The sequence below is a fragment of the Gekko japonicus genome, unplaced genomic scaffold (genome assembly GCF_001447785.1).
Source record: "Gekko japonicus isolate JY-2015 unplaced genomic scaffold, Gekko_japonicus_V1.1 scaffold535, whole genome shotgun sequence".
In the NCBI taxonomy this organism is placed as follows: domain Eukaryota; kingdom Metazoa; phylum Chordata; class Lepidosauria; order Squamata; family Gekkonidae; genus Gekko; species Gekko japonicus.
In genome coordinates, this window is record NW_015163621.1 from 971321 (window position 1) to 982159 (window position 10839).

Consider the following 10839-nt stretch of genomic DNA (forward strand, 5'->3'; position numbering starts at 1 on the left):
AAGAGGGAAGGGTCCCAAACTCCTGACTACAAAACACATTTTAAAAGAGGCAAACTTCAACACAGAGCTGGGGAAAAAATGGATGTATTTATAAGTTGCTGTAGATTTCCCGGGTTGTGTGGCCGTGGTCTTGGCATTGTGGAACCTGACGTTTCGCCAGTAGCTGTGACTGGCATCCTCAGAGGTATAACACAGAAAGATGGAACTCCTACAAGATAATGACTCAGCCCTACCCCACCTTCCTGTGTAGATATAAATTACCTGCCTACCATTTTTCTTCTCACCTTCTTTCTGTGTTATACGTCTGAGGATGCCAGTCACAGCTACTGGCAAAACGTCAGGTCCTACAATGTCAAAACCACGGCCATAGAACCCGGGAAATCTACAGCAACTGATGAACTCCAGCCGTGAAACCCTTCGACAACATATTGATATGTTTATTCATTGAAGCATTCCCATGATTTCTATGCTTGACTCGTTTTTGATGCAAGGGTAGTGTTCGTCAGAAGTGTAAAAATCATAGGAATATAAGTTGCAGCACTCTTTCTTCCTTCTATTTTGTTGACCATCTCTTCCAGTGCTCTTTTTGTAGAAAAAGCCCAGCAGGAACTCATTAGCATAATAAGCCACACCCAACAGCAGAAACTCATTAGCATAATAAGCCACACCCCTGACAGCACAGCTCATTGGCATATTAGGCCACTCCCCCATGTTACCAGAAGTGTGCTCATCCAGCCACACCCACCTTTCCCTTCTTATTCTGTTTACCTTGTTTGTTGTCAAAACCCGGGGCTTTTTTTGTAGCAGGAACTCCTTTGCATGTTAGGCCACACACCCCTAATGTAGCCAATCCTAATGAGTTTCTGCTGTTGGGTGTGGCCTATTATGCTAATGAGCTCCTGCTGGGCGTGGCCAACTCGGGAGCCAGCCGGAACTCCGTTCCTGTGCGTTCCTGCCCCAAAATAGCCCTGATAGTTCCTCTGACAATGGGCCACTGTTGCCTAGAAGATCAGAGCAAGGGTCCCCAACGTAGTGCCTGTGGGTGCCACGGAGCCTGCAGAAACCTTTCCTGGCACTGGCCACGTGTTTTTAGAAAGTGGGCAGGGCCAGGTGGGGCTTTTGTCCAGCAACGCTTCCAATTGGCCATATGAGATGACTGGCGGTGCCAATTTTTTTTTTAAAAAAAAATGTTGCTTTGGCAGCAGCTGCCATCACACCACAAGGATCTTCAGTGGGTGACTGAAAGTGATCTGCAGCAGCCATTTGTGGCTGATGCTGCCTCGTGCAGCAGCCATGAAGGGGCTGCGCCCACCATGCCATTTTAGGATACCAAATGTACCTGCAAGCCCAAAAATGTTGGGGACCCCTGGGTTAGGGTGTCGGGACTGGGGAGACCCCAGGCGCAAATCCCCACTGAGCTGTCAATTTCACTGGGTGACCCTGAGCCAGTCACTCTCGCCTAGCCTCGCCTACCACGCGGGGCTGTTGTGAGGCCAGTACGCAGGATGGGAGACCCTGTACACTTCCCCAAGCTCCTTGGAAGAATGATAGCAGCACAACAGAAAGACAGTAGAGATTATTTTGGTACTTTCTGTATCAGGCATAGCAACTTGGAATGCTTTATTGAATAAATACGCATTTGCTTTTAGCATCTTGTTGAGGGTCACCTCTTGATGGGTTGTTGTTATTTTTTTAATAGTCATGTTTGTAGCTCTTCTATTTTTGTACTAAAAGCTGTTGACTATGCCCTCTTCAGAACAACGACAACAAACATACGCACACTCACATCGTTACATGCTAATGGTGGCTCCTCTCTGCCCGTTGTATACTATACACGTCTATTATTTGATATCTTCCCCAGTGATTTAAAAGCCAGAAGGTCATTGTTCCTGCACTTAAAGATATACTAGGAAAAAGGCAGGCCTCAAAACATACTTTCCTGGCTGAAATGTGTACGATGGCAATTTATGTGCTGCAGGGAGACTTAAGGTCAAAAACTGCCCATTACATCTCCTTCCATGTCACCGTGAAAAGGTCCCTCCCCCTTTCCAAATGCAGCTACTGGGGGCTGCTTTTTCAAGGCTGACTTGGGGTTTCCGGGTCCCCCTTGGCCACCGGTGGGGGGTGGGGGGTAGGGTTGCCAGGTCCAGGAGGGGAAACTCCTGGGGATTTGGAGATGGAGACTTGGGAGCAGTGTTCCCTCTAAGCTGAGTCCGTGCGAGCTAGCTCACAGTTTTTTTAGCCTCCAGCTCACACAGTTTTGTCTCGGCTCAGGAAGGATGGCTCCAGAGCAAACTAGTGTATGCAGTAGCTAAGTGGCTCACTCGCAACTTTAATGCCAGGAGCTCACAAAGTAGAATTTTTGCTCACAAGACTCCACAGCTTAGAGGGAATGCTGCTTGGGAGGACGGGGACCTCGGTGGGTCCCAATGCCATAGAGTCCCACCCTCCAGAGCATCCATTTTCTCCACAGGAACTGATCTCTGTAGTTTGGAGATGAGCTGTAATTCCAGGGGATTCTCAGACTCTAGGTCAAGGCTGCCATCCCTAGAAACAGCATGAGGAAGAGAAAGGCTCTTTAACCATTTTCTCCCTTGCTGTCTTCCTATTTTAAAAAAGCCTAAGTTGCTTGTACCCTCACTGTGGAATATTTATGGGCGACCATCATTTTTCCTCTGCAGGGGTACAGCAGCTTTTTTTTCCAGGGAGAAAAGGGTTAAAACGTCTCTTCCCCCCCTCACGTGCCATTCCCCTTAAACATTGTAAATAAAAATAAAATAGCCTGCAGCTGCATTTGGAAAGGGTGGGGGGAGTATGTAAAAATAAACACAAAACTGCAGGGCTATTTTTGGGCAGGAACGCACAGGAACGGAGTTCCGGCTGGCTCCCAAGTTGGCCACGCCCAGCAGGAACTCATTAGCATAATAGGCCACACCCAACAGCAGGAACTCATTAGCATTGGCTACATTTGGGGTGTGTGGCCTAACATGCAAAGGAGTCCCTGCTACAAAAAAGCCCTGGGGTTTGACAACAAACAAGGTAAACAGAATAACAAGCAAAAGGTGGGTGTGGCTGGATAACCACACTTCTGATAACATGGGGGTGCGGTCTAATGTGCTAATGAGCTGTGCTGTTAGGGGTGTGGCCCAATATGCTAATGAGTTCCTGCTGTTGGGTGTGGCCTATTATGCTAATGAGTTCCTGCTGGGCTTTTTCTACAAAAAGAGCCCTGCGAAAAGAAAATGTGTTGAGTAGCTAGAGCCTTAGTGTCCATGCTCCAGTGCACGTGTGCATGCTAGAGTCCAGACGCGTCCACTCGCCCATTCAAAGATTTCACGTCTAAAGATCCTTTGGAGGTGGATAAAACCAAAACAAGGATGACTTGAACAATTCAGACTGTAAAATGTTTGGGCATCCCCCAAAGACAGAATGGGGGCTCTGATTTCCCAGGGACAGATATGAGAAAATAGGAGCCTAGCTTGGGCGGTTGGAGTGTGGGTACCGCAGTTCATGCATGGTTCCCTTGCAGCCCCACACACACACACACACCCGGCAGCTTACAGGGCCAGACCTGCTTAGCTTCAGGAGCAGAAATGCCTCGTGTGCTTACAGACCGGCCTGGGGATGATTGCAGTCCACCTCCCCATCCCCAACCCCCCCCCCACCCCCCCCCCCTTCTCTCGCCACCCTTTTGCTTGCATTAATCGAGACCAGCTAATCAGCTTTGAGGATTGAGAAAACAGATGCTCTCCCAAGAATCAGTTTACATTTTTCACCCTGGAGACCGATTTACCCACCTTTTCTTAAGTAGCGTTTTGAGAGAAGAGAGACTTGGGTTTACGTTTTTGAAATCTAAACAGAAGTGGCATGCAGTGATTGAAGGAACTTGAAAGCTTTTGCTACGCTCATCTTCTTTTACCCGAGGAAGCGATTGTTTCATTCATCCTTTTTAGAGAATGTCTCTGTGTAAGTGAGGCATGCTATGGGACTAAGCCCCAGGAGCAGGCGTGTAAATCTGCAGGCCCTCGTGGAGTAAACTGTATTTTTCAATTATTTTTTTTTAGATTGTGTGTGTTTGAGTTTATAAACTCTCTTTTCTCAATCTCTGCCTAGATATGCAAGTTCTGCCGTTGAGCGTCAAGGAGGCACGTCAATGAGGAAGGTAAATCTCTGCTAAAACGCTGTCGCAAGCTAACAAAAATCTAGTGTTGTCCTTTCTCAGTTTCCTTTTTAAAGCAATAGTGATAGATCTATCTAACAATTCAGTAGTTTCTGCACGAGGGCTGAGGCCAGTTTTTCAGCTTATGTACTGATTAAAATGATGAATCTAATCATTTCATGAACACTTGTCAGAATTGCCTTGCGGGACCAGAAGACCCACAGTCAGGGACTGTTTCCCGCAACTGATATTTTGAGGGAACTCATAAATAGGATATGATGGTGAGAAAGCCACTATTTTTAGTTTCTCTCCAGCATCTGGTAATCAAAAGGCTACTAAATACAGAAATTTCATTTAGGATTTGTAACTTAAAGACATGGTTAGGCTGCTTCATGAACTTGTCTGATTCTTTTAAAAAAGCCACCTAATGGCTTATTCACACATTACAAAGCCCAAGGGGCCTTTCGCCATGTGGACTTTCTGTAGACGTTTTCTGGGAATTCCCAGCTGGGGACTTACCGGGCATGCTCAGGCACAGTTCAGGTCAGGACCACGGTACATAACTCAAAGGGTCTTCACCCTTCCCTACTTCCTGATCTCTTTTCCCAACCTGAAATGGCCCTACGGAGCTCCTGCTTGCCCACTGGGAAACCTGCATGTACTAATGGCAATGTTTTTATGTTTTACCAAAGTGGCACAGTTTCAGGCCAGAAAAGGGTCATGGTAGGAAAGATTGAGGCCTTTTCTTCTTGAGTGCCATGGTCCCAATCTTACTTGGGTGCATGCACAGCTGGAAACTGAGTTTCTAGCACATGTGGACCAAAACTGAGGAGTACATCTGACCCGAAATCCTTGCGGCAGCCATGTGTCTGCTGCAAATACTTTGTAATGTGTGAATGGGCCCTAAGAGCTAACTTATATGAGCTACAAGGAGATCCGTGGCCAGATCTTTCCAGCATTGTAAAAAAGTAAATGCCAAGCCTCAATTTGGATTGAGGCCACTGTATATAGGGAGAGGGGAATTAATCCTTCAACCCTTGCATGCTCTTGCGTATTGAAATCCCCATAGGCTGCTGTTAATCTCACAAAGAAAAAAGGACAGGCAAAGATCGATGCCTGTATTTTTTCCTGCTAAAGTTATAGCAGCATGGTGGGTTGGCTTCAGTATGTGAAAACATGTGGTGATGGAAAGGTTAACCCGCCTCAGTCCAAATCAGGACTGTGTGCAGCTATACTTTTCCTTTAAAAACCTCTGGGAAGGTATCTTCTTTAGGCCTAAGCGATCACCACACTGGAATGGAAAACTGCAATATAAATTATGGGTTGTATCAAGAAACCTTTCTTTCTGTTTATCCTGAACTTAGAAAATGGTAAAGACAGATCATTGGGGGAGGGGTCTCTGCAGGGCTTTTTTTGTAGAAAAAGCCCTGCAGGAACTCATTAGCATAATAGGCCACACCCAACAGCAGAAACTCATTAGCATATTAGGCCACACCCCCATGCCTTCCATTGTGGGGAGCCCGGGGTAAGCCAGCCCTTGGAGTGGAGGCAGTTTAAACTGCCTTCCCTTGGCTTGCCCAGGCGTCCCGCGGCTGCGGGGAGCCCAGACAAGCCGGCCCTTGGACAGCCTGGGGAAGGCATGGGGAGACATTTAAATGCCTCCCCGATCCTTCCAGGGCCCCCTTGGCCGGCCCGCCTGCCTTGGAGTGGGCATGGCCAACTCTGAAGCCAGCCTGAACTCCTGTCAGCTAGCTGCCATAGAAGACTGGGAGGCAGTTGGTTCCCCCCCCCTCCCCTGGCATCTGCGCATGCCCTATCTTCCCTGTGTATGATCTTGTCTCATGCATTCCTGTCTGTAAACGCTAGGCAACACTTATCTGCAAGGTTAACAGGTGTGTGGGGGAGCTGCTTTGCCAAATGTATAATGAACTGCACCGTGTGAAGCTGTAATTGTTTAGGTTTTAAGGAACGTTGCTTCTCAGGCTTTTGAGCGCGTAACCTGGAGTCTGCCCGCTCGGCGGGAATGGAGATTATTGGTTATTACCCTGTTTGAATGTCTTACATTATTCCTTGCCCACCCTGGCCCAGGCATTCTGGACAGTGAACTTGTTCCTGCTCTATCATAGCTTTAATAAAATACTACTTTGCCTAAACATGTATTGGATTAATAGCTGTGGGGGACCGGACAACTCCGTTCCTGTGCGTTCCTGCCCAAAAATAGCCCTGGGTCTCTGTCGGCTGTAGCAGCAGCTGAAACTGGAGCTGCGGGGCGGAGTTTTAAGCAATGAGGCTATGTCCGAGTCTGCTGGGCAAAAGAGGAAACCTGGAGTGAATTATGAGGAGCCAGAGCTGCTGAGGCACAGTGAAAAACCAGGGTTTTTTGGTGTGCTAAAATTTGTTCATAAGCCTTTGGCTTTTTTTTTAAAGTGTGAGTCAAAGTGAACAGTGCTCAGTCAGATCTTTTTATCCCCCCCCCCCAACAGGAGTCCAGGCCAGGCTCTTCCTCTGCACTTAAGTCGCTGAAAAGTGACCTCCAGGCTGGGCAGGGGAGAGGCAGAGCGTGCCAAAGAAGCCCGGTCTGGGGACAGGAGAGGCAGAGTGTGCCGGGCCGCAGGGGGGGGAGGCTGCTGCCAGAGGAGGAGCACGGTGTCCCAGTGAGTATCCCATTGGTGTCTCAGTGACCAACCTGGGGAGGGGAGGGGGAGTGTGGTGTCCCAGCCAAAGAAGCACGGGCCGGGCACAGCATCCCAGCGAGCAGCTGTGGCTCCTCACAGGACTGCGCTGGCCCCTCACATGAGTGGAGCCGGTCTTCAGGCAGGCGGGGGCTGCTCTGGTCTGGGGCTGCTGAGGGAGGGGAGGGCGCCTGAGAGACAAGGGGCCAAGGAGGGGCAGGGCACATTTGGGAGGGGGCATTGCCCCCCATGGCTGCAGCCTAGTCCCGGAGCACCTTAAAGGGAGTAGCATCTGAAGGGAGCTTTGAATTTTGAAGGCTTATACCCTTGAAATCTTGATAGTCTTTATGATGCTACCGGACTCAGATCTGTTTTGACATGCTCAATATCTCCCTCATTACGGATTTGCTTTCAGTAGGTTTTTCCCAGTGGTTCCCCCCCCCAGTTTAATACAGCCCCTCAAACATCTTCATGCAGGCGCTCTTGGAAACAGTCAAAGCCAGTCAGGCGGGTTTATGAGCTGAAGGGTGCCGCTTGCCAGCCTGCTTAAGAATTTCAGCTTCCTTCAGGCTATTCTTCATGGAGTGAATACATGATAATTAGCCAAACCGCCGAACGCTCTGAACAGAAGGCAGAGCAAGTCCCATTGCCTTTCCTGCACATTGCTTGAATTTTAAACTATTTCCTAAGTAACCGGGAGCCACGGTTTTTGTAGCAAAGAGTGCAATTAGGTAGGCATTCAAGGCTTTGAAACAAGGCAGCGACTTCTGAAGCAGCTGCGGATCCCAATTCCTTTTTCTTAAGAACTGATTTATGTGGCTTCTGACAGGAGCTGAGTAATCTTTGACATCTGAAAGGATTAGTCGTCACTTATTTATGCAAATCCATTCTGCAGACGGAGATAATGGTTTTTAAAAAGTTGTAGTTTGGGTACTTTGGTAGCGATCCTTTTCATCTCCCGCAAAGATAATCGTGGGTATAATCACAACCAGGAAGGCTGTCAAAAGGCCAAAGGAAGAATCCAGAAACTGATCATACTATTCAGTAAGGTGATCTTAAGTTTGTCATCTAGAGCCTATTTCCATGGTCAGTAGCTAGTTTATAGGGGGGGGGTGTGTGTGTGTCAGATTTTGAATTGTGGTCTAAGGGGACTTAGACGCTGCTACTCCTATCAATGGAGCCAAGATGTAACCAAAGGTTAACCCCTTCCTCTTCCGCCTCAATAGCTGCAGAGGCTGTGACAGAGTCCTACTCATTATTATATCCCTTAGAGACACATGCCCAGAGATGGGCACATTACATGACTGGATCTCCTGATACTTAAAAAAAAAACACAGAGAGAAATGCTTGTGGCCCTTTCTTACATGCACAGGGAAATGCTGATCACCACTTTGGGGACAGGAAGCAATTTTTCTCCAGGCCAGTTTGGCTGGGGGTCCTGGAGGTTTTTTTGTCACCTTTTGGGCATGGAACAGGGGTCACTGGGGGTGTGGGGGGGAGGTATTTGCATATTCCCTGCATTGTGCATGGGGTTGGACTAGATGACCCGGGAGATCCCTTCCAACTCTATGATCCTATGCTGCTTGGAGAAAGGGGAATACTTGCAACGTAGTAAAGGTTAGGGGTATTTACATCTTTCCCGCATGCCATTTTCCTGGTCAAATCCCCCCCCCCCCCAAGCTGCTGCTTGACGCACTGAGAAGAAATACACCCACACAGCACATAGCCTCTTGGGGTACAATTTCGATCAGGAAAATGGCACAGAAAGGTATTAAGCATTCATCACCGCCACTGTGAACAAATTCACAGGCCCCAAGGTTGTGTTTCAGGTCTGATGTTTTTTAAAAGTCAGAATATTCACTCATGGGTATCTCATGTAGCATGAAGATTCGATCCTTATAGGATGAATGGGAAAGCCATCTTCGCAGAGGATCAGAGAGCTACAGATTTCAAAATTCTGAGACTGTAACCAATGTTCTCTCTAAGCTGTGGAGTCCTGTGAGCAAAAATTCTACTAGGTGAGCCGCTGGCATTAAAGTTGTGAGCAGTGTTCCCTCTACGCTGAGTTAGTGTGAGCTAGCTCACAGTTTTTTAGCCTCCAGCTCACACATTTTTGTCTTGGCTCAGGAAGGATGGCTCCAGAGCAAACTAATTTATGCAGTAGCCAAATTGCTTGCTCACAGCTTTAATGCCAGTAGCTCACAAAGTAGAATTTTTGCTCACAATACTGCGCGGCTTAGAGGGAACATTGGTTGTGAGTGAGCGATTTGGCTACTGCATACATTAATTTCCTCTGGAGCCCTCCTTCCTGAGCGAAGACTGTGTGAGCCGGAGGCTAAAAAACTGTGAGCTAGCTCACACTAGCTCAGCTTAGAGGGAACACTGACTGTAACTGAGGTGTTACAGACCTCAGTTAACTTGCTTCTAGATAGCCATGTTGAGCTTTATTGGACCACAAGTGGATTATTAAAAAGGCTGTGTCTTCTGTTGGAGCATATGCAGACTCTCAAAATTACAGGACTTTTTCGTATACTTTGAGTGATTGCATGCCAGTTACCAAAGTCCAGCCAAAGATTTTTTCCCCCTCATAACTTGATTCTCCCTTTATAGCATGCTTGCCTTACCCATTGAGAAGAGAGAGAATATCACAGAGGGATGAAGACTCTGGGGTTGGCATGCAGTGTCCTTTCTTTCTGCCACCTGATTGTGAAACTCCCCGTGTTGCTAATGTGCGCATGCACATTGAGAAAACACTGCAAAAAAGCAATCATATTTGTTGATGGGATCTGATGCATAGATTGCATCAAGATGGTCATGCAGCATTTGAGAGATATGGCCATGCATTCCCATGTGTTGTCAAAAGTCTTCCTGGAAGAATGTTATTTATTTATTTAAGACATTCCCGCATTGCCTTTCAGCCCAAATAGGATCCCCAGGGTGACTGCACTTTGATGTAGTCATGTGTACCATCACATCAATATTGCTTTTGTTGTCGTTGTTGTTGTTGTGTTTTTTCCCGTGCATCCATATGCACCAGAAACATTGGAAACTGTTGCCCTAGCTCATATATTGTCCCATCTGCTACCATTCACGTATGAAGATGGTCAGGATCCCAATACCTTTGCTTGTCCTTTAAAATCTTTGAAGCTTGGGATCTGCTGCTCTCCCTCCTCCTCTGTTAGCTCTGCTGAACTGCTAATATTCCATCACATGCTGAAAAGAGGGAAGCCGCCAAGTCATGAGTTGCAGAAACATTTTGAAAGCTGAAGGCAGGGACATGCCATTTTCTTGTCACTTGTGGAAATTCCATCTATGCATGTCACGTGTATCACATCAGCGGCTCCTGAATGGTTGCCTCTTACCCTGCAGCATAATGGTGAATGTAACATAGACTGCCCACATAGTTCAGTAGGTGGGAGAGAGGGAGGCTGAGCATGTGATGCCAAGCACTTGGCCTGTAAGCTGTGTGGGAACCCAAAACCACATGCTCAACATCCGGCACCAGAGACACGGGCGTAGATTATATGCTACATGCTGTGGTTTTGGAGAAGGCATCAACAAGACTAAGCCACGCACAGTCTTCCTGTTTCCCCTAGTACTTTGAAGCTGTGCATTCTGCATAATCACAGTGGGACTGGGGAGTTCGAGTGGTCCAGGAGTAAACCAAGCTGAGCCACCCCTGATGAGCTACAAGCCAGCCCTGCAGGGGTCACTCAGCTCAGACACAGCTCATGGTGCTGTCCACACACACACCCCCATGGCTGCCTACTGTATCAACAACTGGCAGCCCACAGGTGAGATGAAAACTGATCCTTAAAGGTCTGAGCCTTGTGGGCCCTGCAACGAGGGCAGACCTGCTGGGACTTGCTTCTGTCCTTGCTTCTGGCTGCCAGTGGCCCACCCATACGTATAAATGGCCAGTCTGCCCCTGTTCATAATGAGAATGTTTGGAGCTGTCTTATATCAAGGTAGACCATCAATCCGCCCAGTCTGGCAGTGGCTCCCTGC

At 47.8% G+C, this 10839-nt stretch overlaps 1 protein-coding gene across 1 annotated transcript in view; it reads left to right on the plus strand.

The window, feature by feature from the left end:
- LOC107107195 (connector enhancer of kinase suppressor of ras 2-like) overlaps window positions 1–10839 on the plus strand; it is a 579263-nt gene that overhangs the window by 534121 nt on the left and 34303 nt on the right. The window contains exon 15 of the mRNA XM_015407453.1: window positions 4114–4162. Within this exon, the coding sequence (XP_015262939.1) occupies window positions 4114–4162 (49 nt within the window). The remainder of the gene's footprint in view (window positions 1–4113; window positions 4163–10839) is intronic.